Raw genomic sequence first — 25,180 nt, 5'->3', positions numbered from 1 at the left:
GTGAAACGGTCTTAATAAAATCCATCTAAGTTTGGGAGAAGGATCACAGCAGAACTTTTGCATTTGACTGATGTGGAGCAGAAATATGTAGTCCAGGCCAAGACGGTGCAAAGACCTGCAGAGCTAGGCACCCTTCACACTGATGAGCCCTGGGTGGGTTGCAGGGGGTGGCGAGGAGGGGGAAGGCCCTGCTCTGACCACCTCGCCTGGCCTGCAGGATTACAGAAACCCCCTCATGGAGATGGAGCCCAAGGTCCTCAGTGCCAGGAAGTGCCAGGTGGTCTTCTTCCGCCTCAAGGAGATCCTGCAGTGCCACTCCATGTTCCAGATCGCCCTGTTCTCCCGCGTGGCCGAGTGGGATGCCACCGAGAAAATCGGGGACCTCTTTGTGGCCTCGGTAAGAGCAACCTCAGCATCCCTCTGCCAAGCTATCCCAGCTCCTCCTCTGCCTCCCCCCATTCCTGACACGCATCCCCTTCCTACGTCCATCGTAGCAGGGTGACTTTTGTCCGCCGTCTGCTCGGAGACGTCCGTGAAGCCTCCCTGCGCCCGTTGGCCACGGGAGGAGGCCTCGTCAGGTCCGTTTTGAACTTGGCAGCTCCGCTGCACAGCAGGACGGCCGGAGTTGTTGACGGGGGAGTGCAATGCCAACCTCGATGTCAGCATCTTGTGACTCCGGCTCCCACGCGGAGCAGGTGCCAGAGACCCGTTGAGCCTCGGGTTGACTCGTCGTACGAATATAGACATCTCTGGTGGCGCGGTCCATCCCTGCCCCCTTTGGAGCGCTGTCTGCTTTGCGGGGTCACAGTGAGCTCAGGCCTTGGTGGAGGACCTGAAGCCACAGTTTTTAGTCCTCGATGCAACCAGCCAACCCGCTGTCCAGAGTCCTGTGTCGTGAGGAGGTGGATGCCCATGTGCAATGCATCCTGACCCCCTTGTGCAGTCCCGAGCTCCCTTCTTACTCCGGGCTTGATGGCAGTGGTGTACTTGGGTGGGCTTGCTGCATGCAGATGCTGTAGGGGGAACTGGTTTGCAAACTGGTGGCCACTGGGCATCTGCCAAGCTCTTTCTGGTGGTGTGTGGTGAGTTGGGAAGGTAGATGGGGCTGGCCTTTCTCTTCTCTGAGTGCTCGGTAGAGGAGCTTGGCTCTCACTCTGCCCTCTCTCTCTCTCTCTCTCTCTCCTGCCTCGGTTTGGTGCAGTTTTCCAAGTCGATGGTGCTGGATGTGTACAGCGACTATGTGAATAACTTCACCAGCGCCATGTCCCTGATCAAGAAGGCCTGTCTCACCAAGCCGGCGTTCCTGGAGTTCCTCAAGGTGAATGGAGGGGCTGGAGTCAAGTTTGATATAGCAGACTTCAGATGCATGATGGGTGGCTATCAACATGCTGGGTCCTGCCTGGGCGGGATTACACTTGTAACCGGGTGTCACTGGGGCTGGCGTGTTCCTGGACATCCCCAGGGTGGAGTGAGGATGCAGTTTGAAACTGTGTTCACCAGTTTGTAGGCAGCAGGTTATTGCAGCTGCACTGAATTGCTCAACAAGGGTTTTGACCTGGTCCGTGGCGTCAGCGCCGCACTGTCGAGCTGTAGGAGAGCTCCCATTCTGTATCAATCCTGTGGTTTTACAGCAGGGGCTGGGTGTCCAAGCCCTGTCCTGGGCAAAGCATACACTCCACTTACACCAGGAGGTAAGGAGGTGCCCAGAATACTGCTGGCGTATAAAGGTTGCCATTCACTGCTGTGAATTGTGCGAGGTCCCTTCATCATCCTTTCTGATGGTCTAGGCTTGCCACCCAGCTCAGTGCCACCTCCTCCTGTGACACCTGATTGCATCTTCTCAGGACTAGTGCCTGAATATGGTGCACTCAACTTGGCCACGGTCACTGGGACCTCTTCAGACCCCCACCCAACTCTCTGCGCAGATGTGCTCCCCTTGCAGTGCATGCGTCATGCAGACCAGTATCTGCTTGGGCTCTATATCTGCGAGCCCCGGTAGCTAAGCAAAGAAACGGCCTGATCAATGGTGCACAACCTTGCACCTGACCAAAGCAGGGTGAAGGGGGTGCAAGGAGTCCTTGCAGCTCTTAGCATCTACTGAGGCTATATATGAGCAAGCAGGAGATGGAGAAACAAAAATGTAGGACCAGAGGATCTGGCCGAGACCCTCCCATGGAGATCCTGGGTTGGGTGGAGAAGGGGAGGGAGTAATAGGTGAAGGGGACTTTTGTTCAAGAAGCTCTTCAGAAAGATCCTGGTTGAAGTGCATGTGGTTATGGGTCATTCTCACCTCTACAGAAGCGGCAGATGTCGAGCCCAGACCGGGTCACGCTGTACGGGCTGATGGTGAAGCCCATCCAGAGGTTCCCACAGTTCATTCTGCTGCTGCAGGTACCATGAACAGGAGCCTGCTCCTTGAGGAGGGGTCCACGGGGGCCGTGGAGGGGCAGGAAGGACACGTGGACGAGGCAGGGAAATGGGGTAGTTGAAGGCTGGGGGGACTTGGGGCAGCTGTTCTGGGGTCTCTGATGCTGGCACCTCTCCTGAGGTCATTGCACTGAGGTTGTGTTGACTTGGATCAGCTGAGGAGCGCTGCTGGAAGTCTGGCCTGAACTGCACCCCGCCCCTGGCATGCACCGGCCCGCAAGGCTGGTGGGGGCACGGCTTCCCTTCACTGGTGGGGTGGACGCTCGCCAGTCCGCTCGGCTCCTTTCCGTCTGCACAGATCTCCCTTGGTTCCTTGCTGTCCAGGTCAGGTGAGGGGAATGGGGCTGCTTGGCTTCCCTGCCAGCTCCCTCCCAGGCAGGTGGTCCCTGTAGTATCCCAAAGGGATTCTGCTTGTGTGAGGGGCAGCAGCATCTCACCCTGCTCATTAGCACAAAAGAACAAAGTCTTTTTTTTTTTTTTTTTTCCCCCTGCTAGAAGGTGCAAAGCTGCCCAGTGAGGGGCCTGTCTGGTCTGAGTGATGCCCCTGGGATGCACGTTGCGCCTGTTAGGTGGGAGCGTATCCAGGTGCCATTCGCAGTCTCAGCTAAAGGGCAGAGCACACCCCGAGTAATGGCCAGGTGATCTGGGAGACTCAAGTAGGGCAGGTTTAGGGTCAGGGTTAGGGACATCTGCCCTGCTTTCTTCCAGCACAAGTCTTTACAGCCCAGACTGAGCTTCTCTGGGGTCCGGTGCCTTGATTCCCAGAGGTGCGGCAAGCGATTAGCACCTCTGGAAATCCACGTGCCTACAGCTGTACTCCACGTGGCCTGCCAAACTGGTGCTGGTGGGCATGGATGGGGTGACTTCCCATCATGCTGATGGTCTCTCTCCTTTTTTTTTTTTGTCGCTCCAGGACATGTTGAAGAACACGCCGAAAGGCCACCCGGAGAGGCTGTCGCTCCAACTCGCCCTCACCGAGCTGGAGACCCTGGCTGAGAAGCTCAACGAGCAGAAACGAGTGGCCGACCAGGTAGCCGAGATCCAGCAGCTGACGAAGAGCATCAGCGATCGCAGCAGCCTGAACAAGGTGCGTGCTCCTCTCCGCCACGGCCTGCTGGGCACCTGCCTGGTTGGGATGAGCCTCCCCATCCCTGCTCTGCCCACTAGGTGACACTGTGCATGCACTGATCGCAGCGCAAGTACGGGACACACCTTTGGGCTGCAAGCCTCCTTCTGTCCTCACTCCAGAGGCATCTTCAGCATCCGTTTCAGGTGCAGCAAAAAAGCCACCCTTGTTAGGCAATCTGCCTGCGTCTCCTCTGCATCAGGGCAGGGCAAGAAGACAGTCCGCTCCCCCCAGGGTGATGCAGAGGATAGCTCGGCCTGCATTTCTGTAGGGAACTGGATTCCACCTAAAAACACTTTACGGAAGATGATCCCCACTGGGATGGGCTGTGGCGGAAATGCCCAGGAGGCATTGCTGGGTTACGGGAGTGTTTCAGTTCCTCCGCAGCCTTTGCTGGGTCAGGCTGTGTGGTGAGCCTGCTTGCAAGCAAGAGACCCTTTCAAGCCACAGCCCTGTGCGCTCTCCTGGGCAACCCCCAGGATTGCTGTACCCAAATCAGAGGAATCCCCCTTTCGAGGGCCACGGCAAAGTCTTCCATGCTAGACCCTGGGATCTGCAAAGCTTGGGCCACAGCATCCCTGGTCTGCGACCCACCTCGCGTGCTCTGCTCGGTCATTGTTGCTTGGGAATTTTTAGCAGTGATGCAATTTTGTCAGGAAAGGCCGATATGTCGAAACTGAAACTTCTGGGGGGAACGTGGTGATTACAGCATCACTTCTGTCAGGAGGGCTTCCCGGCTGCGGGACGGAAGTTGTGCTGAGACCAGTATAGCCGTGAACTTGGTGGTTAGGGTGCTTGCCTGGGGTGTGGGAAACCAGCAGGGCCAGGACAAGGACCTGGTCTTGTATACTCCTAGAGGCTGCTGGCTAGGACCGGGTGCATCTGTTTTCTCACCACCATGTCTTTTTAAAGGCGATTTCGGAGCAGACATGTTATGGGAACTCGGCTTCTCGTCCAACATCCTTCTTGCAGTCCCCTGCATAAGCTGCCTTGTTTGCCCCCGTAGTATCCAAGGGCACCTGCCGTCTTGTTTGAAAGCTGCTGTGCGGCACCAAAGCTGCAGGCTCAAACCCAGAAGCTTCAAAACATCCCTGGAAAGGGGAGGCTGGATTGCAGCCAGGAGAGTCCACTGACCCCTCTCTTCTTGCTTCCTGCTTGCCCTCTGTTTTAATGAGGCCACCTGCTTGCTTTCACCCTGCCCTGGTAGTGCCAGATGGAAGAAGCCTTTCTTTTTGATACTGTCTTAGGGTCAGCAACCTAGCCACGAGGTCAGTGTTGCCAGCCTGAACCGCCGCTGGACCCGAGTGTGGACTCCTAAATTGATCCCTGGGCTGATTTGTTTTTTGCTATGCCCAGGCTTGGGTCCCCCAGATTCACATGCACGCTCTGAGTTTGGCTTAGGATATGAACTCTGGAGCTTGAGCCTGTCTCTTTTTTTTTTTTAAAGCCTTCTCAAACTTTCTTGGATGGCGGGTGTCTGCCTAGCCATCTGCCAGGGTCCGTCTGCCAAGAGGACCGGGCACAGGAGCCCTCTAACCTGCCAAGGAGAAGGATGGAGATGTGTCTGTCTTAAAGAAAAAGCTCTGATTTGGGAGCTGGCTAGCTCGCCAAGGGGATGGCGTGGTCTGTCAAGCACACCAGGCTGTGGTTTGAAAAGTTCTCGTTTTTATGGAGCCTGAACCCACTTACCAGACAGCCTGGCCCACTTTCGTGGCTCTAACCCCTGTAGGATCTCCGATTCCATCCTGACCGTTCAAAGGATGCTTAACATGAGCGGTGGATGGGGTAGGGCATTAGTGCCCAGCAGAGGGGAGTGTGGATGGAGATGGGCTTTTCTCTGTGGGTGCAGGACCCAGGGCCAGGACGAGGAGCGACGGCCTCAAGCTGCAGCAAGGGACATTTAGTTTGGAGATAAAGAGGAGTTTCTGACTTGGAGGCTGTGCAATCTCCATCCTTGGAAACTTTCAAGAGCAGGTTGGACAGATGCTTGGCTGGGATGGGTGTCAGGGATGGTCCTGCCTTGTGCAGGAGACTGGACTAGATCTCGTGAGGTCCTGTCCAGCCCTGCTTTCCTATGATTGCTTTAGCTACAGAGAAAGGAGCCCAAAGCAGCCCAAGTACAACGTTGGGTCTGTTAAGCTTTTGGGCTGGTGTGTGGGAGTGGGAGCATGGTGGGGAGGAAAGACCCCACTCCCCTATTCCCAGCCAAGTCACTCCCTCCTCTCTTGCCCCTACCACAGATTAGCTTCTTTGTGTTAGGAAGTGGCAGGTGGAAAGCCTCACGGGTGCAGGGTTGGTGGCACAGTAGGCAGGGCACTGGGACGCAGCAAACCAGCTGGGTGAGCTCAGGTCTGGGGGGCTCTTTTGGTTTCCTTGGCTGATCTTTCTGGCCCGCTCAACAGCCCGACCTCCCCTTGCAGCCGAGGTTCAAATAAAGCTGGGCAGAGCAGCAGGCAGGCCCTTCAACCTTTCAACCAAGCGACTTGTGCTGGGCCGCTTCAAGTGGGTGTGTGGATGGACTTTCAGCCTCTTGTTTCTCAGAGGGAGAGGGGGCAGCTGGAAACGGCGCCCAAGAGCATCCTGCCGAAACCCCCCTCCCCATTGCGTTTGCTCCTTGCAATAAGAATGAATTCCCCTTGGGGGGCTGAGAAAAGGAAGAAGCCGTCCTGTCTGTAGGATTTCACCGTCCCCCGTGAAAGGCCCCGGATGCAGCGTTTGCAAAACACCCAGCGTTGGGATAGAGCCCTTCTGAAGGAAAATGGTGAAAAATCAAGGCAAAGGGCCTGATCCTGCCAGGTGTGGGAGGAGGAGCTGTTACTGGGGACTCTGCTGGGGGTGGGGGTTTAGGTTTGAATCTCTGACTCGATGGAGGCCTCACCCAGGCATGGGCTGCTGAGGGTTACAGAGCCCCAGAGTTTCCTATATGAGCACCCAGAAGTTGGAGGGAGCGTGGGCCCTGCTGAGCTGAGCACGGTGCTCTTCAGCCCCGGCTCACAGGAGATGGCAGCTCATGTAGGCGAGACGATGAGTCGAGGAGGAGAGGGGACTTCCCCAAGGCCGTGCGGCCATCGGTGGCAGAAGTGTCAGAGGAGAGCCCAGGTCTACCTCCATATCCTAGTGCCATCTCTCTGGCATCCTGTGCTTGCCCTCTTTCTTGCAGCTATTGCTTCCTCTCTGGCTCTTGCTGTTGGCTGGGAATGAAGGAGGCAACATCTGGCAGGGCAATGCTCTTGCTGCTTCTGCATCCTAGTAGCCAGGCAGCGAGGAAGGGCACATCCTCAGTGCTGGGTGAAGGAGCTTGCATGGGGAGCACTGGACTGCTAGTACCCGAGCTTACGTGGGTGTCTGTGCGGCACGGGAGCTTGACATCGTCTCCTTCCAACTTTCCAGTCTACATCTCGGTCCAGAGATGTCGTGAGCAAGGAGTGAAGTTAAGAGGTTGCGTTTGAACCTGGCTCTGCCACGCTGCGTCTTGGCACGCTGCAGCTGGAGAGTCCCATTAGATGAAACTCCTGGTGTGGAAGGAAATAATTGCTGTAAGAAACCCAGGGGGATACAGGGACCTCATCAGAGCCGCATGGTGTCAGCTGGGATCAAACTTGGAGCTCTGCTCTGTAAATCCAGGCCGCTGCCTCTTGAGCTGAGAGATGCCCTGTTCTCTGCTAACGGGCCAGGCCTGTTGCACTGATTGCACACGCAGTCGTTGCGGTCATCCTCAGGCTGTACCCACCTCTCTCTTCTCCGGTCAAGCCCTTCTCTCTTCCCCTCCCTCTGCAGCTGCTGAATTCGGGGCAGCGCCAGCTGCTGCTTTGCGAGACGCTGACGGAGACTGTTTATGGGGACCGCGGCCAGCTGATCAAGTCGAAGGAGCGCAAGGTGTTCCTGCTAAACGACATGCTGGTGTGCGCCAACATCAACTTCAAGTACGTGAGCAGCTTTCCCTTCCCCTGGGAGGGTGAACCAAACTGCTCGGGGTTGCACGTATCCCTCATGTAGTCCCTGCTAGGATTTGGGATTGCAGCTGCATAACAAAAAGAAACCGGAAAGCCCAAGAAGACCACTCATAGCATCCCAGAGAAGTGGGGCTCCATGGCTAGCCTCTGCCAAAGGCAGGATCCACCTGATCCAAACCTTTCCAGATTGCCATACCGGTCTTGTCTATGCAGGGCAGTTCAGCAACTACTGTGCTGAGAGTTGACATTTTTCTCTTCGGTCATTCTGGAGAGCCGAATTGATCCCTGGTGTCACTCCAAGAGCTTGCACCATGTGCAGCCATGGGTGGACTTTAAGATACAGGTTTGATTAAACTTTGCCAGGCCCAGCAAGTTACCCAGGGGCTGTATGAATACGGTGGCCTGGCCTGGTGGTGTTAACCTCCAACCGCCCAGCACTGAAGCAGCCTGCAGCCACCTGGGCTTCCCCAGGGACCTGGGCTAACCAGCCTCCCTGTGCCCTTCCTGTGCTAGTGCTGCAGAGCTGCGCCTGCATCCCAATGCATCGAATCATTGCAGAACATAGCCCTGGGCACCAGTCAATCATGATTGGTAACCTAATCTCCTTATTTTGCCTATTATTGTCCCAGTCCCTGGTCCGTCTCCTGGGATTAAGGAAATGTGGTGGCTAGAGGCTGCTGGTGCATAGTAATAAACTGAAGCAAATTTGTTTTAGGTAAAAAAAAAAAAAAAAACCCACGAAAAACAACTTTTCAGTGTCAGCTGCTTCAGGTCAGGCATTTGAGTGGCCTAAATCCTGAGGCACCACTGAAGCTCATTTTAGGTTGGAAAACTTTTGATTTAGGGGACTCGGAATCACAGAAATGGAGAAAATGAGGGTTGGGAGGGACCGTAGGAGGTCACATCTAGTCCAACCCCCTGCTCCAAGCAGGACCAACTAGATCATCCCAGCCAGGGCTTTTGTTGAGCTGGGCCTTAAAAACCTCCAAGGATGGAGATTTGCACCTCTCTGGTAACTTGTTCCAGTGCTTTACTACCCTCCAGTTTTTCCTAATGTCCAACCTCAACCTCCCTTGCTGCAGCTTGAGCCCATTGCTCCTTGTCCTGCCATCTGCCCCCACTGAGGACAGTTCAGCTCCATCCTGTTTGCAGCCCCCCTGCAGGGAGTTGAAGGCTGCTATTCAATCCCCTCTGTCTCTTCTGCAGACTAAGTAAACCCACTTCCTTCTCCTTATAAGTCCTGTGCTCCAGCCCCTGAGCCATTTTCATTGCCCTCCATTGGACTCTCTCCGATGTGTCCACAGCTGGACACAGGACTCCAGATGTGGCCTCCCCAGTGCCGAATAGAGGGGAGTAATCGCTTCCCTCGATCCGCTGGCAATGCTCCTACTAAAGCAGGCCTAGGACTTAATGCAGAGCAGTCCCAGGATTAAAACCTGGGGCTTCCAGCCTGGCAGGACCAGGTTTTCCTTCTGAAGAGCAGAGGGGTTGTAGACAGATCTGGGTGAGGAGGGAGATGAGCTGAAAACTCGTGAGTGCTTGTAGTAATGACTCTTGTTTAACCTTCTCTCTTCCTTAGGCCTGTGAATACAAGGTAGGCCAAGCACATGGCGTGGTCTTTTTGCCCCAGGTGTGCGGGGGTGTCGATTAGTGTGGTGGATGAACTGCCCGAGTCTGGGTGCTGGGGTGCACGGCCTCGGAGCGGGGTTCGCTTCTGTTTTGGCGTGTTTAACCTAGACGTGCTCCTGGCACGACTGCTGCGGGCCCTGGTGATGGCGAGGTGAAGGAGCCTTGCTTTACCTGTGCTAACGAATACTTCCTCTCCGCAGAGGCCAGCTGGAGATCAGCAGCCTCGTCCCCTTGGGCCCGAAGTACGTGGTGAAGTGGAACACGGCCCTGCCCCAGGTGCAGGTGGTGGAGGTCGGGCAGGAGAACAGCACGTACGACAAGGACAACGTCGTCATCCAGAACGCGGGGGCTAAAAAGCACGTGCCGACCAGCCAGTCCTCCCACAGTGAGTGATGGCTCGGGTCGCTTGCATGGGATGGGCGTGTAACGTGCCAGCTGGGTGCGCTGCATCCCTCTAAGAGCCGTTTTGCAGAAGACAAGGACCTACTACTGCTGGCGTCCAGCGGCGTTGGTCCTTTGGCTCGAGCGGGGGAGTGCAGTTGGGGTGGGTTATTCGGGTCTTACTCGGTGCTGGGTCACTTGGCCGCTGAATTGGACCCTGATGCTGGAATATGGTGCCAAAGAAGGTGGCATTAGCCATTGAGGGGGTTCCTCTCCCTTTCCTCCTCATTGCTTTAGGACTCCTGTGCTCATCTCTGAGCAGCACCCAATGGATGCTAAATTGATTTCTGCAGCAAATTGCTCAGCAGCTCCCAGCATTGTCTAGTTTAGTCAGTGCTATCTGTGGGCTGGCAAGGGGAGACCCTAATCCCCCCCAAACAAGGGAGACCTCCTGCTTGCTCCCCAGCATTTCTTTCGGTTCGGAGGCTGGCTGTGCTCAGGACGGATAACAATTGCATGTGCCTTTTGCTTTCACTTTGCCTATGACAGGGGGATTCCTCTGTGTAGCAATATTGGGCAAGCTTCTGTGACTTTGGTTTCGATCGGTGCATTCACGCTGAAAGTGCGGTTTGTCTCTTCTCGGAGCAAAACACCGGAGCCTGGAGCCTTTCCTTATCTGGGTTTTTGTTGGCTTCACCGATTTGCTGCACTCTCCCTTCCTGTACTTAAACCAGAGGCATATGGGCCACCTTCTGCTTCTTTCCCAGGCACCTCAGGCCTGGATGCTTATAGAGTTGGAGGCATCATTGAGAGCAGTGGTTGTCCCATGAGAAGCCGCCATCACGGTGCATTCATCTCCCCTAAGCAAATCCCACCTAGGGATCCTCCAGCGCTGCAGCGCTTAGGAATACATCCGGCCCTGACTGACCAGATGTGCTCTAGCTCATCGTTAAGTTGTGGGCTTGCAGAGAGGATGGCACGAAGTGGTGATGGTGGAGTCTGTGCAAACTTTCCCCCGTACTCTGACCCTGAGTAGCCGAGCGCTGGCCTCTAGCACCTATTGCACAGTGGGCATGGGGCAGACTCTCCTTTCCTTGTGGGATTTAAATGCAAGTCTTCCAAGGTAAAAGATCAGCGAAGGAACCTGCTAGCTCCTTCTCTGCTTTCTAATGCATGTCTTTCCTCTCAAGATAAGGTGTATCTTGGGCCTCCACGGCTCTTCCAGGAGCTCCAAGACTTGCAGAAGGATCTGGCGGTGGTGGAGCAGATCACCCAGCTCATCAGCACCCTGCACGGCACCTACCAGGTAACGATGTCTCTTCTCTCCGTCATGGGCTGCTTGAGCTTGGCACGTTAAACCGGTTTCCTGCCAGCCCGGTGGGAACGCAGAGAGAAACAGTCATTTCCTGTTCACTTCTCCATGCTCAGCAAACCGCAGACTAGCTTGTGACTCGGAGACGAGCTACCCCAGCCAGGCCGAGGGGAAGCTAGCGGAGGCTGGTTACTTGGGGAAACCTGCGCCATTTCCAATCTGAAGCATCTAACCTTGGAGCAGTCGACCTTGGTTAGCGGCAGCTGTTTTTTCTGATGTAATGCAGATCCCACCAGCGGACCATTGCTGTGCCTTGTCTGCAGCTGGGGAGCAGAGACCTCTTGCTTGTCCTCAAGTGGTTGGGCACTGGCTTCTCTGCAGGATGCGCTGGGCTTTCTGGCCCCGGTGGCAGCCATGCCTCTGCTCAGGAGGAGATTGGAAGGATGCTGGCAGGGGTGCCGTGCACGACTAGCTGTGCAATGCCCGGGGTCTCAGCCGTCTCCTTTCTCCCCCTCTCGCGTGCAGAATCTGAACATGACGGTGGCCCAGGACTGGTGCTTGGCCTTGCAGAGGATGATGAGAGTGAAGGAGGAGGAGATCCACTCTGCCAACAAGTGCCGCCTCCGCCTCCTGCTTCCTGGGAAGCCGGACAAGTGAGCTTGCTCTCGCGTCCCCTTGGACAGAGCGGGCGTGTCTCATGGGGGAGGCCTACTGGTCACTCCAGACAGCCCAGTACAGAACTGCCCCCTTCTATATGCCCCAATGCTTTGACCAGTCCCAGGGGTTAGGGTCTCAGGTGCTGGGAGTCTGTGCACTTTTACCCCAAGGGCTTGCACAGGTGTCTAGTCCAGGGCAGCCGGAGTCAGGCCACAGCCCTCCTGGCACGTGGCTGTTGTGACAGGTTCCTGGTTCGGGGGATATTCCTGTACCCGGTCAGGGGAGAAGGACACGGGGCCAAGGCAGCTTTGGTAGCTATTGGGCCTCTTGGGTGCCCTGGTCGCATGCGCTAATCAGGCACTGTTAGGTCAAGTCCCCTCCAGTCCCTGTGCTCTGCAGAGCCTGGATCTCGTGGCCCAAAAACCAGCTCCTGCCTCAGCTGTTGAATGCTGATGGAGGGAGCTGAGTGAGACCTGCTTTTGGCAACCCCAAGGGCTGGGGGTTGTGCTCCTCTGCAGGTGGCCTGGGCAGCTTGAGGCAGTGGTGGGTGGTCTTTCCCTGAAATGCAAAACGGAGCTGATTTCTGACTCCCGGCTCGGCTTCCTTCTGCTGCAGGTCTGGCCGCCCCATCAGCTTCATGGTGGTCTTCATCACGCCAAACCCCGTCAGCAAGATCTCCTGGGTCAACCGCCTGCACCTGGCAAAGCTTGGGCTCCGTGAGTACCCCCGTGTGCACGGGCGGCTGCATCCCTTCAGTGCAAAGGCAGGGAGGTTGGAGGTTGGGAAGGGCTGGCTGGACTCTTTGCCTTCAGTTTGCAAGGTGGGCTGGTGTCGCGAAGTCTGGCCTGCTGCATTTTATACGGCAGGCATGTTGCTGCAAAGAGGCCTCTTCCCATTTCAGGGTAACTTTTACTTGCCTTTGAGGCCCTGGGAGCTGCTGCTGCTTCTCTCCTTCTTATTGCTTCATTAGGGATTAATTAAACAGCATCCCTGCGGCTTGCTTTTTCTGTGTATATTTGGTTTTACTGCACAGCAGGCATTTGAACACAAGGGCCCTCTCCCCCGTCATGTTTGTTTTAAATGGAGGCTCGGCTGCCTGTCACCGCAGCCCTCTTCTCTTGGAGGAGCAGTTAAGACCCAACCGTGAGCCTGTGCCGTGCTCTCCCCACAGCACAGGAAGCAGCCGTGATGGGGAGCTTGTGGGGAGATGGCTTTCCCCTTCTCGCAGCCCATCTCACTACATCAGCATCGAGGGGAAGGTGCAGCCGAGCTGTTTGCTGCGACTTGCGTCCCCATGCTATAAAAGCAGCATCTTAAAAGCTTTTTTTTGCTCCTACAGCTCCGCGTTTTAGTGCTGAAATGCAAAGGTTGGGCTGAGGAGCCAGGGAGCCCCATAACATTGGGAAGTGGCTGGAAGGAAGCCCCCTTCCATAAGGGCTGCAAAGAGTCGGCTGCTTCGAGTCTCTCGGCTTCTCTTCCTCCTCCCCTGTTTCTCCAGAGCTGCGCGGGTGGGCGCTGCAGGGACCATGGTCCTGCTGATGAATGTGGGTTTCTGAAGGGAGATTTCACAGGGTGGGGGAGAGTGTGGGGGGGTCACAACTCCAAGGGCACTGCTTTCTGGAGCTCCCGACGTGCCGTCAGGGCTCTTCCCGCTATAAAAACAGGCAGCTTTTAAGAGAGCCATGCGGTCCAGGCTATGTAACTCAGAGCAGCTGGGGGTTTATGTTGAGACGTCGACGCGCGGAAGAAAAGCGGACGATGGCTGTGGTGAAGCAGGAGCTCTCTGAAACCCTGGCATGTTGCATCATGTCTGGGCATGGCCGGTGTCTTCACTTGCCCATCTCTTGGACTCGCTGCTTCTTGGTGCTCCTTTCCACCAGGAGCCCCATTTGAACCCCTTGAGGGGTGAGACCCAAGCCAACTTAGCTCTCCCTGTTTCTCCATCTCTCTTGAAGACTGTGCAGCATCCCCCGGAGGAGGTGGTATCAGTTGGTTGGAAGGTGGGAGACTGGACCAGTTGGACTGATGAAGCATTGCCCTTGTTCCTGTGGCCAAGTGCAAGTAGCAGGGACTGCATGTCGACAGAGGACCTCCTTTTAGTCTCTGGGGCACACTTTGGGTGCCTGTACCCTATAGATGGACTTACTCTTGGCCATGTTTGCATCTGCCTACCTCTTCCCTCCATTCTTGGAGGTTTTTAAAGCCTGGCTTGACAAAACCCTGGCTGAGATGATGTAGCTGGGGCTGGTCCTGCTTGGAGCAGGGAGGTGGACTAGACATGACATCCTGAGCTCCCTTCCCACCCCCATTTTCTATGATTTTCCTGCCAAGCATGGCTCTGACATTGACCTTCAGGGCGAGACGCATCTGAGATCCCTCTTTGCTTGGTATTAATTTCGCGTAATTAAATTGCGTAGCAGCCACAATCATCAGCACCCTGGAAATGAGTGAAATAAATAACAGCAGCTATTATCGCCTGGGGCTTTCGGAAACTGCAAGTTTGCCCCGAATGTTAAGGAAATTGCCTGGTTCTTATCGTCACGCAGGAGGCCTCTGGTAGCTTTCCTTCTGCAAACTTTCCTGGCCTAGAGCAAGCGATGTGCACACAATGCAGACATCCCCAAGTCCTTGGCTAAGAGGGACGTGGTGGGGAGGGGGAAAAGATGCCTCCCAGCACATTACTTGGCTGTTTTCTACTGTGGTCACCTTCAGCTGTCATCTCCTACTCGTGCTGGAAGTCCTGGCTACAAAATAGTTGTCCACGTGTCGTTCTGCAGACTGAGCTGTGTCTCTGCACTGATGCTTTGTGATGCCGTCTTTGGAAAGGCCCCGTTGGCAACTGCTCTGTCAGCAGTAACTCCATGCAAAGACAAGGATGGCAAGGGCAAGACTAAAAATGGTCCCAGGTTTTCCAAAGAGCTCGGGGTTAGATACTGTAATGCTTGGCCCACTGTTCAGGGCAGATCTTCCTAAAGAACTTGATGCGTACCAGCTGCTATTGTGAGCTACGCTGAGTTTGTTTTTGAAAATCTGGGCACTTTCTTTTGGCACCTAAATGAAGCTAAACCCTCCTGAAAAATCAGACTGTAGGAGAAGGAGGGGGATGTTCGGCTTTGGACCCTACCAGTTTCTCATGTGACATCCAGTGTACCATAGTTGTAAGTATGGGGATGCTATGTAGAGGCATGTTGCAGGGGATAGCTTCTTGAAAGCTGCAGACCCGAGAAGGGAAGGTCTGGGGATGGGATGAAGTACCCTATGAAAGACAGGTGTTCCCTGCAAAGCATGGCATGTTCGTTGGATCGTGGTGTTTGAGACAAACCAAACTTCAGGCCCAGCTCAGAACTTCCTTATAGTTCGCATTGCTTGGGCCTGAGTTTTGGGGTACATTGCAGCCTCAACTTTCCTTGCAAGGGAAGGGAAGACGAGCTTGGGACATCCTTTGAAACTAATGGAGCATCTTAGGATTGGGCTCATGCAGGATGGCAAAGGTCATGTTGGTGGGAAGGAGTGCTACTAGACTGGCACTGGGTTGTTCTCCTCCTGAACAACTGAAGCATGAGCAGGGCTTTTAATGACGCGGTGAGGTCGAGGAGCAAAAACCCGGTATCCTCTTGCTTGCTTTCAGCTCTAGTCCCCAGACTCGCAACTTCCTTTTTTCCCCACGTTGTGGCTTGGCTCCACAAAGCTGATTCACCACTAGCAGCTGTTTGCCCCGCTCAGCAACTTGTTTGAAACCATGGGATGGAGACAAACTCCTGTGCGGCCCTGGAGCTGGGAGCAGACCATGAGTCCAGCGTCTGCTTTTGCAACCAACCACTTTATATAACCTCTGGTATCTTTTATTAGAGCAACTCAAATAGTTGGAGATGTTCTTCTTTGCAAGCTTTCGGGTATAAATACCCTTTGTCAGGCTGAGGAAGCGTTGTGTGCTCTTCCTGGGTGGAATGAATAGTAAAGAAGCCCGAGGACTATTCGTTACACCCGGGAAGAGCACGCAGCAACTGCGGATGCTTCCTCAGCCTGACGTAGGGTATTTATACCCAAAAGCTTGCAAAGAAGACTTTTTTCCAACTGTTTTAGTTGGTCTAATAAAAGTTAAAAGATTTAACCAAAGAACCTTGTCTGCTTACGTCCTTAGACCAACATGGCTACAACTGCATGCCCCATATAACTGCTTGCATCAACAAGGCAGGCTCCAGCCTGCGGTTATTGTTGGCCTGCTAATACCCATTTGTTCTTGCACTACCGTTGTCCTTTATCTTAAATAGCTCTCCTCCCTCCCTGACGCGTACTGCCCACAGTCTATTTCTAGGCAGCAGTCGTATCGCCTCTCCCCTCTCAGCTTTCATTTTGCTAGGCCAAAAGAGCCAAGCTCTCTTAGTTTCCTCATATGAGACCAGCTCTCTGTTTCCCCTGATTGACTTGCTTAGCCCTTCTCTGCACCTGCTCCAGTTTCATGTCATCTTTCTTGAGCGTGGGTGACTCTCGTTGTATGCAGGGGGGTTGTTGGTCGTAGCCGTGATGGCCTAAGGACACAGGCAGACCAGGTGTTTTGGGTAGATGTGATTAGCTTTTATTAAACCAACTAAATAGTTGGGAAAATTGTGTCTGGCGCGGCATGCGCCCGCAGAAGGGTGTTTGTGCCCGAAAGCTTGCAAAGAACAATTTTTCCAACTACGTAGCTGGACCCAAAGAACCGTGTCTGCCTACAACTGCACAGCAGAGGCCTCCGACACCTTGTGTTGCAACGCGTCAGTCTTGACCGGTGATATTGCCATTGGAAGCAGAAGGCATCTGTCATGGGCAAGATTTTTAAGAGCTGCTACTGGTTTGGGGTGCCCAAAGCCCAAGCCTGAGCATCCTTCGAGTCCCTGCTCTTCGGTGAGTGGGTGCTTGGCTGCAAGATCTTTATTTATGGGGGTCTCAAGCTGGGGTTCCCCCCCACAAAAAAAAAAAGAGGCTCATGGCTTGCTTTTGAAATGCCTTTGGCTAATCTTGGGCTTCAAGGTGGAGACGCCTCTTGCGGAAGAGGCTGTTTGAAACTCCTCTCTCATCTTGCAGCAGGGAGCACGCCCCTCTGGAAGTTAGCTGCGAGCGGATGCATAACCCCACAATGTCATTGTTAGAGCTGCTTTTCAGAGCACGGCGACCCTCTGATCTTTTCATTAGGGGCGGAGGGGTGCGGGGGGTGGAAAGCAGGTGAATTTGTTGCAGGCATCCTCAGCTTCCCTCCGTTCGCTGATCCCCTGTCTGTGCCGAGCTCCCTCATGACGCTTCCAGCCCTTCTTATCTTTATTTCTATTTAACTCCATAAGCCACTGCAGCAAAAAAAAAAAAAAGAAAAGTTTAATGGAAGAAAAAATTCATTTGAAATCTTATTTGAATGCCCGGATTCCCTCAGGCTGGAACGACTTTTTTTTTTATTTATTATTATTCTCTTGTTTTTAACAGTTTGGTTTTTTTTATCTGGGATGCCTGGGGGACTGTCTTGTAACCACGAGTTAGAAATAAAAACGCATTAAAGCCTAATGTGAAGAAATGCTTTATTTTTATTTTTTTTATTGAATTGTTTCTTGTGCACTGCAGTGAGGTGCCGCACATCCGTGAGAGGATAAACACGCAGCATCACTCCTCCTCCTCCTCCTCCTCTTCTGCACTCGGGACTAGCGTTCGCTGCTGCTAGGATGGCTTTAACCCCCTCTTAGGAGCTGTGGAAGTAGTTGCAAGTTATCTCCACAGGCCAGATTTTTATTCCAGCTGTTGGGTGTCTAAGTGGACTTAGATGCTGAAATGCAATTCTCTTTTACCCTATCCCGGCCCTTGAAAATCTATTCGTGCATCTGCTTTTATAACATGCCATCATCTGACCCTCAAACTTGAAGGGGAGAGTGACCCAGCCACCTTTTGCACTTAATTTGGAAGAGGATCGGGCACCGGGTGCTTTGGGCCTGTTGCTTTTCACCCTTGAAAGAGCTCCGAGCAGCGCAATTAAATTGGAGGCAACTGATTTTTAAAATTTTTTCCCCCCACCCCCATGCCAGTGGCAGTGGTTCCCACTGTTGGACTGCATTGACAGGAGGACTGTTTCCTTTGTGGGGGTCTCTCCATTTTGGGGGCTTTGTGCTGATGTCTACCCCCGTGATATGGGGAGGCCCTCCTTAAGTCGGCAGGCACTGGAGAGCACCCCGGGGCAGGACGTCTCGTCTTAGGCACCGGTGCTGAGTTCGTGGAGCTGGGAGGAATTGCATGGAAAGGAGAGAAGCAAGACTGGACAGCAAAGGCTGGTGGAAAGGCCCCGTTGTGTGTTGTTTTAACTCGCTGGGCAGTGTCTGACGGGAAGCCATGCTGTGCCGGGAAGAGGAGGATCAAGACCTGTTGCCCTCCCGGGATTTCCTCCATGGGGTCGGAAGCTGCAGAGACCTTCTGGGTCTCCAGACCCTGATTTCTCAGCCGAGCGTATCTGGTGTCCTGGAGTGGGTTGTCCCCTCCTTGAGGCCTGTCATCATGGGCGCTTGTTGCCCGCTGACCTCCACAAGCACGGAGTCTCAGGCTCGCTCCTCTGCTGTGCCGGGTCCCAGTCGATCGACACATGGGGAAAAAGATGCGACAGGACCCATCATCTTTGGGCAGGAAGGCATGAGTTCCCCTCCGCTCACTCTTCTGCACACAGTTTAATTAAGTAGTTTGATTAAGACATAACAGCAGCCTCGTTAACGATCGTCCTCCCAGCAGTTCCTTCATTGCACTTAATTTGCTTCCCCAGATCAATAAAGTTACTAGGAACAGAGCTGCGCTTTACAGGGGCCCCTAAACCCGCTGGGGAAGAGCCAGCTCCAGCTCAGGCTCCTTTGGGCATGTTTATTGTAGCTTAATAGCAAGGCACAGATACTCCAACCTTGGAAAGAGGGTGTCTGAACTCAGCTCTTGGCGGGGGGAAAGAAGTCCACTGGGGCAGCAGGGATTTATCTATCTGATGGTCAAGGTCTAGGGATGCAGAGAGGGCCAGTCTGTCGTGATGCCTGAATCCCACACCCCTGACTTAGGGGAAACCAGAAGAAGTTGAACCAACTTGACTGGGTTTGTCTTGGAGGTGACTTTGCTTGATAGGGAGGAGTTTCTGATCTGGAGACTTTAAGACGGGGCTGGAAGGGCAGTGGCTGTGATGCTCTTGGTTGGCTGCTTGCACCCCAGCATTGTGGAGGAGGCTGGTTTTGATGTGCCAACATCAGCGAGCAGGAGGGAGCCATTTACTGTCACTTTTAAAGGTCTTGGAGCTGGGGGCAGCAAGGCACAATCTGGGGAACATGCAACTCCCCATCGTGCCTGGCTTTTCTCACCAGGAGATGGATTAAGTGAGAACTGTGATGGGCGAAACTGCCATCCTGTAGCACATTGAGAGGGTGTCCTGGGCAAACCACCCATGACCGCCCGCAGGGCCTGGTCCTGCTAGCCAGGAGAGAGGATGTCCGTTCTCTCTGGCTCTCTTTATAGCAGGCGCCTCAATATTCAGGCAGTCCTAAAATACCCTCAGTGATGCCAGCCTCAGCTGGAGGCCCGCGTCCTGGTTTGAAATCCCTCTCGTGTTGCATGCTGGCTGCGCGCAGGTCACCGCACCTCTCTCTGCTGTATTGTCCTCGTGTGCGAAACGAGGCTTAGCCCAGCACAGGGGCACAGTCAGGATACAGATGCTGTTTTTGGCAAGGCAGTAAGACTCTGAAAGCCTTTGGACCAGAGCTGAGCATCCCAACCTTGAGTGGGAGGAAGGCTTTGAAAATCCAAATCCTACTGGCCAGGCATGGGGCACATCCCGACTCCTTAAGCAGTGGGCAGGTTGTCTCGTCTCCTACAGAAATGGGTAAAGCCCACCCCTAGCACTTACCAAGAGCATCCTGCTTGCAGGGTGTGCTTTGGGGAGAGCGAGCTGGGAGCAGATTTGCCCTGCAAAGCCGGTAACTTCTTCCCTTTGCTTTGCTTGCCTCCAGGGGATGAGAACCAGCCTGGGTGGCTGTGCCCTGACGAAGACAAGAAAACCAAAGCTCCCTTCTGGTGTCCTATCCTCGCGTGCCGCATGCCTGCCTTCTCCTCCAAAGCCCTCGACCTGCAGGTAAGAGCCCCTGGCTATGGAGATGCTGTTGCAACTTGGGCTGTCCTGGATGAATGCGTTTTATTTTTGTTCTTTATCTTCCTGGTGCTTCTCTTTGCTGGGTAGCCTACTGTAGAGGAGAAGTTTCCTTAGCGTTGACAACCAGATGGAGGGTTTCCACATAGCTTTTGGAGACCCTAAGACTGAAAACCATGTAAGACTGAAGACTTTGTATCCTAAGGCATTAAGGGGAAAAGAAGGTGGTGGCAGGCTTATTGGGCCTGGGGGATTTATCTGATTGCCCTGCCTGCAGCAGGTCACTGGAGATAGAGGGGCGGCCAGCTCTCGCGGTCTCTCGTGATCAGCAGAAAGGAAGGTGGAGTAAGGGGCATCTCTGAAGCCTGCGAGGCGCCAACTGCCTGAGAAACTTGTCACAAAAACCTGCCCTGGGTAGTTCGGCCCGCTCGTTTTGAGCTGCTTACTCAAATAGCACATAACCTCTGCATGGTAGAATGACCCTGGGCACCTCGCTGCATCCCTCTGATCACTTCCCCCGACTGGAAATAACAGCAGTTCATTTCCCTCTGCTCCACCCCTTGCTCGGTTGGGCTGCGATCCCTTTGCTGCAAGGGCTGTACAGCACCGAGCACAGCGGGGCCCTGAGCTTGGCTGGGGTGCTAGGCATGCCCATGGGGATGAAGATAGCAGCAAAGCTTTCCCGAGAGCCGTGGTGTCACCCGGGGGGTAGTTGTCAAGCTGATGTTGCATGTGACCAATGCTCCTGGAGTTGAACTGCTCCAGAATAGCCCCGGTGATGGATCCCAGGCAGGGTCCCGGTCCTCCTCTGCTGCCTCTTGTGCTCGTCCTGGATGCTGCAGGCCTTGCAGGTCCCCATTTCCAAAGAAGGACATAGCAGAGGCTCTTGCCTGGGGTGCACCGAGGCATCCAGGGCAGAGCCAGCCATTGGCGCCTTGGCGTGAGCGGCTTGGAGCCTCAGTGCGAGGCACCCTGTCTGCAACGCGGGGCTAATCGTGTGCTTGTGTCCCGGGACTTCAAAGCAGCTTGAGCTGATGAGCCAGTTAACTCCCTGAAGTGGGTGCATCTCGTCCCTGCACAGAGCTGAACCCAGGAGGAGTCCTGAATATGTCCTGACCCCTCGGCCAGCGCAGTGCCAGGTCGTGGCCTGGCTCCCGGGGATGATGTGGTCCCCACGCACCCCCGGCTCACTCCCTTCCTACCAGACCACTCCGTTGCCTTTCGTTACGGCTGTAATGCAATCAGCTCGCCATCAGCGGGATGAATTGGGGCTTTTCAATGCCAGGGTTTCATCCAATTACTGACGGTAACAGATGTGATGCAACTGGGCTGCCGGCTGTGCCGCGCTCGGCTCCCTTCCCCCTCCTGCCGGCGGAGAAGGAGCAGGTTCCTTCTGTTGCCCTCGTTGCCGTTTTGTCTAATTAGACCAAATGGCAGCGAGTGGCTCTCTGGGGAGACCAGGGCTGGGTTTCTTCTTTTTCCTTTTTTGCTGGCGCTTTTGCTTTCTCCTCAGCTCCACCGTAGATGCTGCTCTTTGATGCTGCGCGGTTGTTTTTCTACAATGCTAATAAGGGCACCAGCTGGAAGAGTCAAACGCCTTTGTTCGCATATTATTGTTAATCTACAAAGTTCCTTTGATGGGGGAATGTGCTTCCCTCCGCCACCCGCCTGTCCCCGCAGTGTCAGCGGGGCATTTGCGGCGTCCTTCACCTTCAAATGCCTGCCCAGGGCCCCGGGGGCAAGAGTCTCCCGGCTCTTCCTTTCAAAGCCGTAAACTTTCCCGATCCTCGCCGGACTCGGGCCAGGCCCTCCAGGCCCCTCTCTCCCCGCCTGTCCTTGCACGTGGCCTCCATGAGAGCAGGTTTTTCCACCCGTGCAGTGTAGGGAGTTTTGCTCTGATCTACCCGTAGTTGGCGGCACTGTTCCCAGTGCCAGGGCATCCATACATCCCCAGGGGTATACTGGGAAAATGACTGTATGTGAAAGCTTTGAATTCTCCATCTTTTACCATCTGTTTTGCCCCTTCCCCCCCCCATACACTCCCTTGGTATCTCTACACCAGTGGCTCTCAATCTTTTGGGACTGGGGGCACCGCTCGATAGACTCGAAGCACCTTTGGGACCTGAGCTGCACCCCATTTCAACGACCATCATAGTGCTTGCCTCCTGGCAAAGGGGCTGGGCCACAGGGGTGCGGGATGGGCAAGGTAGGGACACCCTGGTTGAGGATCTCTGCCCTGCACGGCCTCCTACCCTTGTCCCGGGCGCTGGATTCACCGCTTGATACGACTGCTCCCACGCTCTTAGGGAGAGACTTAGCGCGTGAATCCCAAACAGATGGGCTGAGCCCCAGAGCCGTCGAATGAATAAATAACGCCAGTAAATTAAAACAAAAACAAGGCTGTAAAGAGCCCCCGTGAGTGACTGCACAGGGTGGTTGTTAACTCGCACGCTGCAGCGGAGCGGGTCTAAATGCCACCGGCGCAGGCTGCGGTAACAGGGGAAGAGGGACTGCTGCCCGTTGCCCTGCGCTCTTGGAGGGCAGCCTCGGAGGCGTGTTGCTTGCTTGGACATCTGAGCAGGCCTAGGTGGACGTGCCAAGTAGATGGGTTTCCGGGCTGTCCCCTGCTCTCTGTCACTTTAGGCAACATGTCCCCATCTTCCTCGGCTTGGTTTTGGGGGTGACCCCGTTTCCGACCAAAGCCCGAAGCCATGGGAGGAGGGTGGTGGCTGGGTCGTAGCGCGGTGACTGCCCAAACGTGTTCATGGGGAGGTCGACAGCTGTCTCCAGTGCTTTTGGGAAGGGCTGTGCTGGAGATGGGGGGCTTGAGAGAGGGGGTAGGGTTGTGGCAGGGTCACCGCTGCATTTCTGTAGGGAAAAGCCCTTGTCCTGCCGGGGGGTAGAGATTCGCCCCTGTGGGGTGGGCAGGCGGGGCTTCCTCTGCTCCCTGCCCTTAAGGGCTGGCTGGAGACGAGGGCCCACATCACCCAGTGCCCTGTCACGAGGCACGGCCAGCCCCTGCCCTGGGGGGCTTTGCTGCTTGTGGGACCCTCTGCACCCATTCCCATCGAAGACACCTGCATCAGCCCAGGGTAGATTAGCTGAGTACATCCTGGCTTCTCTAAATATGCCCAAATTTGTCCTGTAATATGCCCAAATTACAGGACATTTCATGATTGTTATGACTATGATCAGACAGGTCGAAACAGCTCCGTCTGCCTCCCCGTGTCGCGTCTTTAGCTGATGTTGCTGTAGTCCGAGGTACGGAGAGCACCTGACTACGGGAGAGGGCCAGTGGGCTAGGTCCTGACTGCCCCTTCCTCCCCCCCTTCAAGCCCTTCTCGTTGAGGTTAAGAGGGGGAAGAGGTTCGCCCTCCCGTAGGTGTATTCAGATCCCTGAATCTGCAGTCTAAGGGAGCCAGGAAAAATCCACGTTTATCTTGATTAAATCAAGCAAATTAGCTCCGACAGCTGCTGCTATCAACAGCCACTACCTCATCACCTATTTCAGGAGCTGGACTCGGTTTCGCAGAAGGGAAAGCAGCCCAGTGGTTAGAGCTGGGAGCCAGGGCTGGGTGCAACTCCTACTGTCGGGTTTTGTAGGAAACAAAGAGTGGTCCAGCACCTCGAGCAGGCTGCCTAGAGAAGAGGGGGAATCTCCGTACTTAAAAACTTTCCAAAGCAGGTGGGAGAGACACTTGTCCGGGCTGGTGTAGTGAGGGAGGATCCTGCCTTGATCCAGTGGTTGGACTAGACCCCTCGAGGTCCCGTCCAGCCTGACTTTCCTATGATCCCATGAAGCAATTGCTTTCAAGTGTAATCCATCTGCAAGGTGTCTCTTTGGGGCTCTGAAAAGCTCCTTCCCTCAGCTGCAGCTTTACTAAAGGAGGAGGTTCACCTGCCCCCCATGTCGGGGCTTCTGGGCCAGGACTGCCACCTGCTTGCGGTGACCACATCGCTTTGGGGACGATTTTCCCAATAGCGGAAGCTGGTGAGTGCAGTTGGTTCCTGTGTAGACCCTAAACCCTTCACCGGCCTGCCTCTGTTCCTCCATCTGTTGCTAAAGATACCGGCCTACCTCGCAGGGCAGCTGGTGGGCATAGCTCGTCTCAACAGAAGATGGCACCAGATTGCAAAATACAACTGAGATCCAAGCCTGGCTTTGCGATGTGCGCCACGGTGCAGCTCTTTCCCCTACTTCACTCTCCCCAAAAAGCCTTGGATTGCACCGAGAGCATTAAGCACCCGTACACGGAGCTGGCTTTGGGCTCTCCCCAAATCCCTGTGATGGGAGCAGGCAGGTGACCGTTTCAGTGGCAATTGAGACTTTGCAGGCCGGAGCTGGTAGTGCTGGGAGGTCTGGGGGAAATGGGAGCAGCTGGTGGATTGCAGCGTGTAGAAGACGGTCTCCTTTTGCTGTCTGTGGGCTTAGATAGCACCAATAGCAACCCCACTCGAATGGTCTGGCCAGCAAGGAAGCAGGTGGAGAGTCTCCTCCACCATCAGGGATCTTTGTGCGTTCACAATGCTCTTCCCAACCCAGCTCTGAGAGCACCCCGTCTGTCTCTCTCCTAGCTTGGAGCCGTGGTGCACAATCCCGTCCAGTCTTCGCTGCTGGGCTTCTCTGCTGTCAGCACCTCCCTGCCGCAGGGCTACCTGTGGGTGAGTACGGGCTGAATTGGTCCACCTGCCTCCAGCACGTCTCCCAGGATACCGTGGCTTTTTGGTCCCTTGCACAGAAATAAGATGCTGAAGCTGGACTGTGTTTCAGCATCTCTAAGAGCAGCTAATGAACCCCTGGGCGCTGCCCAGCTCTTCTGGGGCGTGGGGAAAAAGGCACTTCCACTGTTTGGAGGGAGGTGCAGCTTGCAGATTTCAAGCATCCCGTCTGGCCCCCAGGTAGCATAAAGCAGGCAGCCTGGCTGCATCACCCCCAGGCATTTCTGCATTACCCCCAGGGCCTGGCCACGTCACCCCTTGCATTACTTCCAGCCTGCATCACCCCCAGGCATTTCTGCATTACCCCCAGGGCCTGGCCACATCACCCCTTGCATTACTTCCAGCCTGCATCACCCCCAGGCATTTCTGGGGCAGCAGAGGACATTTCTGAGGAAGGGAGGACTGTCCATGAGATGGCCCAAGCGGCTCGCATGTCTCCATCTCCACCCAGGAGGTGGATCTGCCCAGCGTGGAGGTCATGTCTGCCTCTACCCTGTGACAGCATCAGTGGGGAAACCCAGGCACCTTGTCTGCACTGGAGATGGAGGCATGGGGGTATATGGGGCACGGTCCAGCTGGTGAGGGTTGACATGTAAAAGTGTCCCGTGTCTCTGCAGGTTGGGGGAGGCCAAGAAGGAGCAGGAGGCCAGGTGGAGATCTTCTCCCTCAACCGATCAGTGCCACGCACAGTGAAGTCCTTCCCCGTGGCCTCCCAGGTGCTCTGCATAGAATACATCCCGGAAAAGAGCGGGGAGGAGCAGGAGAAAACTGAGGATTCACAAGCGACTGCTGAGCAGGCCTCCGCTCTGCACCCCACCATCTGCCTGGGGCTTCAGGATGGCAGGTGAGCTGCG

At 54.9% G+C, this 25,180-nt stretch overlaps 1 protein-coding gene across 8 annotated transcripts in view; it reads left to right on the top strand.

The window, feature by feature from the left end:
- The window catches only part of ARHGEF10L (Rho guanine nucleotide exchange factor 10 like), a 148,083-nt gene that overhangs the window by 74,593 nt on the left and 48,310 nt on the right, over positions 1-25,180 (top strand). For 5 of the 8 annotated variants that reach the window (XM_019511929.1, XM_019511927.1, XM_019511930.1 and 2 more), the window contains 13 exons: positions 218-397; positions 1,202-1,318; positions 2,299-2,391; positions 3,341-3,514; positions 7,331-7,476; positions 9,086-9,100; positions 9,336-9,520; positions 10,707-10,822; positions 11,354-11,481; positions 12,101-12,201; positions 19,471-19,592; positions 24,183-24,269; positions 24,944-25,170. In XM_019511929.1, the coding sequence (XP_019367474.1) occupies positions 218-397; positions 1,202-1,318; positions 2,299-2,391; positions 3,341-3,514; positions 7,331-7,476; positions 9,086-9,100; positions 9,336-9,520; positions 10,707-10,822; positions 11,354-11,481; positions 12,101-12,201; positions 19,471-19,592; positions 24,183-24,269; positions 24,944-25,170 (1,691 nt within the window). The remainder of the gene's footprint in view (positions 1-217; positions 398-1,201; positions 1,319-2,298; positions 2,392-3,340; positions 3,515-7,330; positions 7,477-9,085; positions 9,101-9,335; positions 9,521-10,706; positions 10,823-11,353; positions 11,482-12,100; positions 12,202-19,470; positions 19,593-24,182; positions 24,270-24,943; positions 25,171-25,180) is intronic. The other 3 variants (XM_019511928.1, XM_019511932.1, XM_019511935.1) reach the window with 1 other exon arrangement.

This window comes from Gavialis gangeticus, unplaced genomic scaffold (assembly GCF_001723915.1).
Source record: "Gavialis gangeticus isolate Ggan-Ray unplaced genomic scaffold, GavGan_comp1, whole genome shotgun sequence".
In the NCBI taxonomy this organism is placed as follows: domain Eukaryota; kingdom Metazoa; phylum Chordata; order Crocodylia; family Gavialidae; genus Gavialis; species Gavialis gangeticus.
The sequence above is the reverse complement of the archived record's forward strand: the minus strand, read 5'-3'. Positions and strand labels throughout refer to the sequence as shown.